The sequence below is a fragment of the Suillus plorans genome, assembly GCF_016647745.1.
Source record: "Suillus plorans strain S12 chromosome Unknown HD556scaffold_30, whole genome shotgun sequence".
Classification (NCBI taxonomy): Eukaryota; Fungi; Basidiomycota; class Agaricomycetes; order Boletales; family Suillaceae; genus Suillus; species Suillus plorans.
The window spans coordinates 147,036-154,179 of record NW_024537414.1 but is presented as its reverse complement, the minus strand read 5'-3'; the positions used below and the strand labels follow the sequence as shown (position 1 = coordinate 154,179).

Below are 7,144 nucleotides of genomic sequence, written 5' to 3'. Positions count from 1 at the left end.
CCTCGAGTCTTGTTAAACCTTCAAACGAAACATATTTCCTTCCATCTGGTCGACTCGGGCCTCGATAAGGGATGGTCCCTTCTGTAGGTGTGGGTGCTGCATCAGGTAGAGTTAACATAGGGATGTCTTCGTCATCCTGCGCGAGCCTCGAATCACTCAAGGTAGCTGTAGACGGCATATTATATTCAGGATTGCCCTTAAAAGGACGAGAGGGCATGAGCGAGGGCATATATTCATCCTCGTGGGGAAGACTGGTGACAGAGTTCGGTGGTGCCACTAAAAAGGCACTGGATGGTAAAGCACTCGAATAGGTAGACTCGATGTCGTTGTCAAACGACAGACAGACTAGGAAGACATTGATGGAGTCTTCTTTCGGAGAGACAGGTGATGGCGTTGACGTGATGGATGCAGCTGAGGAATGGGATATGATATCATCGTCTCGTTCTACAGATGATAGAACTAGAGTGAGCACGTCATTAAAATTTATCATTTCAATGCTCGTACCTTCAAATGAATCAAATACTTCGCTCTTGCTCGATTCTTGGACCGATGGAAGCTCCTTACCCTGTTTTTGTCCACGGGCAAAGTCCTTGACAAAGACTGTGTCTGGAAGGGTCTCTATAGGCGGGATTATGGTGTCAGAGTTAGAGTCTAAACCCATGTCAAGGTCTGGGAGCAAGGTAGGAGCAAAGCAAGGTTCATTGGTAGTAGAGTGTACAGGGAATGTAGGTAGTATGCGTGAGTAAGTTGATAGAGTACCGGTAGCGTTAGGTACGAAGTAAGCGTTGGGCAGCGAACAAGTCGCAATACCCGAAGTAGCGATATGCGAAGGTGAGGTGCCGGCCGTACCCAAGGTAGCGTTGGGTGGAAAGATGGTGGCGCCGGTACCCAAGGTAGCGTTGGGTGCAAGAATGGTGGCGCCCGTACCAGAGGTAGCGTTGGGTGCAAGGATGGTGCCGGCCGTGCCCAAGGTAGCGTTGGGTGCAAGGATGGTGGCGGCTGTGCCCAAGGTAGTGTTGGGTGCAAGGATGGTGCCGGCCGTGCCCAAGGTAGCGTTGGGTGCAAGGATGGTGCCGACCGTCCCAAAGGTAGCGTTGGGTGCAAGGATGGTGGCAGCCGTCCCAAAGGTGGCATTGGGAGGAGACGCGAGGGCAGAGAGCGCCGTTGGCGTTGGTGGCGCGAGGGCAGAAAGTGCCGTTGGTGTTGGTGGCGCCAGGGCAGAGAGCACCATTGGCGTTGGTGGCACGAGGGCAGAGAGCAGCGCCATTGGCGTTGGTGGCGCGAGGGCAGAGAGCACCATTGGCGTTGGTGGCACGAGGGCAGAGAGCACCATTGGCGTTGGTGGTGCGAGGGCAGAGATTGCCGTTGGCGTTGGAGGCGCGAGGTTGGTGTCGGCGTTGGCGTAAGTGCCGCGCATAACATTAGCATTGGCGTTGGCCAAGGATTGTCGAGGAGGGGGTGAATATGAGATAGCGTTTTGATTAGTTAGATTTTGAATATAATCAAAGATAGAAAAAGACGTACCCTCCCTTCCAACAAAATCTCCAACTCCAGTGCCCTCTACAGGATCGTCCGTGTCCAGAGATGACTCCTCCCAGAGCACGGGAGAGTAAGAGGGAGAGGGAATGTCAAGCTGGTCGTTGCCGGCAGGTGGGGAGAAGGCAGTAGCGTGGAAGGAAAGTGTGAGCGCATCATTCTCAATGGAAGTGCTGAACCGGAAATTGCCGGGATTCTCAAAAGGAAATCGGCCAGTTCGGCGCGAGTATTGTCGAACACGTGTTCCGGCATCTTCCGAAAACGCAATAGATTACCAAAAATGGATGTGTGTGTGATTTCTGGATGCCTCGCGCTGTATTTCTCAGACACGAGGCTAGTGGGCGCTGGGCGTAGCGCTGGTTCTGGCGCTTCTTTTATGCTTTTTGAGAAATCTTTTATTTCAATTTTGGCTGACTGATCCCGGCCTTTGCTGATAAATTTCTTACCAATAAAATTCTCGGCACGGAGATCATTTTGCAAAAGTTTAGTCACGTGATTTTTGAGTTTAGAGTTTCGCGCGCTAAATTCCGAATTTGGCAATTCTTCATTAATTTCGCAAAACATGGTTGTTTCGCCCATATTACTGACCCAAGTGGACGGTTCAAAGTCCCAATTAGGATCATTTCCGTCAGGAGTGCATAGAAGTTCATAACGGACTTCTAAATCGAGTGGATTTTTGAATAATAACCACGTCCCGTCCTTTCTTTCGTCAATGGAGACGTAGTTTCCTCTTTGCCATGGACGACCTAATAATAGACTGAATGGTACGTGATCGCCAACAAACAAATTTGCGTGAGTACTAACTCCTCCACAATCTAGTGGAACATTTTGTACCAATCCACGAAGTTTGCCTTCACCACCGTTTGCGTCATTCATAGATACTGACTTGGCAATATCAATAGGCCTATTAATAATAGTCTTCCAGACGTGTTTATTTACGATATTGAGTTGTGAACCTGTGTCAATTATTGCGTTAATCGCTTGACCGTCACAATGCATAGCTATTTTGATTAATAGCCCGCGTGTCTTTGTCCATACCGAATGTGCTTCTATCTTTGAGTCATTAGGTAAGGACTTCGGTTTAATAGCATTAGCGAGGATTCCGCTAAGCTCACGAGAGGTGCCAAGAAGCTCTCCTACCTCAAGTCGGATAGGAGTCCTCAACACTGTTTCAAGAATTTTCTCTGGCTTAATCTTAGCCGCTATGTCGGAGACACGTTGACGTGTTGTCATATTCTTACGATCCGAGTTTGGGGTTGATTTGTAAGGTGTTTCATTGGTCTTTGGGTGTTTCTCATTGATCTTCCTTTCATCCACATCATCCATGACAATGTCTTCACTATCCCACCCATTATCTAGACCTTTTCCCGTCTCTTTCTTATTTGCGGGCTTTGTCTTTGTGGTTGGAACGGGTTGTGTGGATTTAGGTTTGGTATGAGTATCAGCCTTTTTGGCTTGAGTGGTGGGAACATTATCTTTTCCTTTATCTTTTTCACTTGGTTTCCTTAAATTTTTGCTTTGACCTGGAGGGAATACCTCCTCAAATCTTTCACGTCTTCCTTGTGTGGAGTTTCGTGTGACCCTTTCAACCGGGAATGCATATGTTTCTTCATCTGTATCACTTTCTTCTTCATCAGTCTCTTCGTGCCGGTTGATTGAATCGTCCGTGTCACTATCTTTGCTATCCGAACTCACATACTCTTCAATGTATGCAGTCCTAGACTCTTGAAATTTATTTTGCTTATTTGCACTATAGGTTTGTGCGTCTCCGCTATTCACTTTAATAAAGTGAGCTACTGGCACACTGTCCTCTCGCTTTAGTGCTTCGATAATCGTTTCTTCAGGTAACCGTCTTACGGCTCTTCCATCTGGTTTTCCGATTTGCCCACGGTGTGTACGTTGGAGTTTACCGTCAGCAATTAGTTTATTGATTTGTGGACACATTGGAATGCCATGCCCCTTTTCGCCACAACCAAAGCATGTTCGTTCATTGAAAGGGGTGTTTGGTGGGTGATAGAACCTAGTACCTGGTTGTGGTCCTCTGAATGTCTGATTTGCATTATTGTTTTGCCTTACATTACTTTGTCCATTTTGATTGTTGTAAGGCTTATATTCTCCTTGGGTAGCATTACCTCTTTTCAAAATAGGGGCTGCTATCATATCTTTGATGGTAGGATCAATTCGTGTTGCCCTGTAGTAATACAGAGCATAGTCTGGGTCATCGAGTGAGATTGCATTAAGTCTCTTGATGAGTCCCTCCATTTCATCCATAGGTTCTGGTGAAGTGATACCAGGACTCTTAGTATCCTTTGAGGAAGTCTTAGTCTTGGCTTCCTTGACATGCCCTTTTGCTTTCTTTTGAGCTTTCTTTACTACTTTCTTATCTTTTGGCTCTGGGCCTTCTTCTTCTTACGAAAAAACTCGGTTTCAGACTCACTAGACTCTGAGTCTGTATTGGCATCAGAGTTTTCTTCAGTTGAGGAGTCAGTTTCAGACTCGGTCTCTACTTCAGAAACTAATAGGTCTGCATCAAACCGGTCACGGTGTAGCAATTTCTCTGCTATTGCAATAACTCGGTCTACTGGGAAGGCTTCGGATAGATCTCTGTCTGGATCCTTTGCCATGAGGCGTGTTTCGATTTTAATACGGAGTTTCTTATAAATTCCCTCCCAGAAGTAACTTGCATATTCTTCACTTGTTAATTTCTTGGCTTGTTCAAGCCATCCTGCAATACGAATAAACCCTCTCACATACTTCTTCCAAGCAGTGAGTGTAGGGATTTACTTTCCTCGTGTTGTCCTTACATAGGACAATAAATCTTTGCGTCTATATCGCTTCGTGTCAAGGTCTGCATCATAATACTTCAGAATGTCAGCCTTGAGTTTGCTCCAGTTATTTGATCTGAAACTGGGTAGTCCCTCTACAAATTCTGTTACGTGACGGGACATGTACTGGGTAATAGATTCACATTCTCCTCATCAGAGGTTACATTGTGATAATCACACAGTTTTTCATAGTGTTTCAGAAAGTCCTTGACTTCTGAAAATCCACCCTTGAATTTGGCAGGTGCTGCCTTAGTTCCAGGGTTAGGTAATGTTAATACGGATCGTGTAGTCATGTTTGACTTTTGTTTGTGTTTGCTTTGATATGATTGTTGATGGTGTGGTGTGTGGGTGGAGTGATTTATACAAAGTATGGCTTTGTTTACGATTGTTGCGTTATGTTTGGTACAAGAAGAAGCCTCCCTCGCGGTGGGCTCCAGTGATGTCTTGTTACTTAAGGGTCTTATATAAAAGTTGTGTATAATGACAACACAATTATACACAGGGAAGACTTCTTGCCAGTCCTTAAGTCCACGGTCTCCGACTTTTCTACTTCGTGGGAGGTAACGTGGTGAGTTCTTGGGAGGATTTAGTTTGTTGTCCTCTTCTTGTGTAGTCTGATACGAAGTGTTGTGGAATGTTCTGTGTTCTGGATAAATTCGTTAGGTTTGTTTCAGCCTAGTAGGTCGTGTTTCAACCTATGAAGTCTGTTTCAACTTTGTCGTCCTTAGATATGTGTCTCACTTTCCGTTGAAAGAGAGAGTCTTATGTATACACGTAAAGCTTAGAATGAGAGCTGTTTCGATGGTTATATAGTCAACCCCTGTAAGGTAGTATATAACCTAGAGTAGAATAACGATAATGAAAGTTATATAGTCAACCCCTGTAAGGTAGTATATAACTTTAGAATAGAATAATGATGTGTCTTAGTCTTACTTCAAGGCACGTTGCCTGCACTTTTATTCTTACGTACTCTCACACGGTTTGAGAGAAGAATGAAAAATGGGAAGTTATATTTTATGGGTGAAAATGGGGTCCTTTTATACCTTTTGGAACCCCCTTACTAAGCATGATTTATCAGATGGATTGGTAAGAATGTGGCTTACAAACCAGATGATGAATCAGCTTATTACTAAGTACATTACAAATACAGTGTAATCTTACAAAGAATTTACAAAGCATGACAAATCATGACAAAACATGATGAGTCATGTGAATGTTGTTACAAAGCATGACCAATCATGACTAAACATGTTGAGTCAGCTTAAATAATGTTACAAACCAGAATATTCCCCAGTCACATGATGTGCTGACAAATAAAATCTGGTGGCTGAAAGAAGCCAAATAAAATAAACAGTCAGAAATAAATAGAGATACAAAACTTTGACAAACAAATCTGTGGCTGAAAGTAGCCAAATAAAAATAAATAATGAGAAATAAACAGAAGGTCACATGCTCATAAAAATACAAGGTAAAATAAATCTGAAAAGTGAGAAATAAAATACAAGACAATGAAATAAAGGAAAAATAGAAAGGTAACTCAGTGACAGAGGGCTAGACAGTCTCTCATATCTTCCTTATCACTCTCTATATATATCTGACATGGTATGAATCACATACCATGCATGACAGCGCGCCACACCTCATTCCTCCTGCTAAATTGTACGTATTCTATTTATTTTTGATTTGATTTGATTAGGATTTCTGTCACTTTGCAGGTAGGACAATACGTCCTAGTCTAACGTAAAAGGGACCCACAGTGTCCCTGTCGTACTTTCGAGTGCGCGAATGTCCTGACATGAGGCGTGGACGTATCCTTCAAACTAAGGACAAGATACTGATAGTGCGTTGCCCACTTCAGTCCATCTATCGTTGTGCCTGACATCAATCATACGGAAACATGTACGGCGGTTGATTGTCCCTGAACATATGAGCATGTACGGACGTGCACAATCTTAAACACACACCTCCGAGGATAATACATAGCCGGTACGTAGGCTCTTGCAAAAAATCTCTCAACATTTACTTAGTCATAGATCAGAAATCCTTTCCTTTTGGTGGAGCAAAAGTCGACTTACGCATGTAACCACATGTGCTGGTCGCGCATTCGGCAACGTACTGCCCTTGATATACACCTCTAGTTGCTGAAAGATCGATGCCTCGACATATCTGCCCCCCGTTGCGCACAGGCAGCATGGGTAACGAAAGTTGTGCACCTCTCGATAAAGCGCAAATCTTGAAGGGTGTATTTTATGCCCAAATTTAGTGGTCGGCCTGGAATCCAGATGAGTAGGTGTGCGCAGCTATTTTTTGTACAATGACAATTAACTCACCATTGAAACGTTGCTAGTTCTCCTGTTTGTCCGTGGTAATGAAGGACACCGTGACGTGAAGTCAATATCTTCACTAACATGTTTACCACGTTGGGGTCGGCTTTGAACTCCAGGAGAGTTGAACACATAGAACATGGAGAAGAGGGTGCGGACATTACAGTCGCAAGGACAGTAGGTGGCTGGAATGCGTCTATCCCAAAATATATAGCCTCCTGCGGCTGGGTCTCATCCCTGTGCCATCGCGTGCCTGACTAAACATAGGAATGACCACGCTATCACATTTTCCATCAGTCATCCCTGCGCCATCGCATCATTTTTTTTCGAGTCACCTCAGGCCACTCCTTGTGATCCTGACATTCCTCCATGACAGCGTCCAGTTATACCTGTATCTGCAAGCGCACATTCACGGCGCAGAACCACTTCAGCCAACACCAACATTCATGTTCTCACACC

At 44.5% G+C, this 7,144-nt stretch overlaps 1 protein-coding gene across 1 annotated transcript; it reads right to left on the bottom strand.

Annotated features, from left to right (window-relative positions):
* Window positions 1-6,096: 6,096 nt before the first annotated feature.
* On the bottom strand, window positions 6,097-6,846 carry HD556DRAFT_1308593 (uncharacterized protein; the record flags this gene model as incomplete). The annotated part of the gene is made up of 4 exons (XM_041300160.1): window positions 6,097-6,236; window positions 6,326-6,358; window positions 6,478-6,632; window positions 6,692-6,846. 4 exons carry the CDS (start codon window positions 6,844-6,846, stop codon window positions 6,097-6,099), a joined length of 483 nt encoding a protein of 160 aa, XP_041159872.1.
* Between the last annotated feature and the right edge of the window lie 298 nt (window positions 6,847-7,144).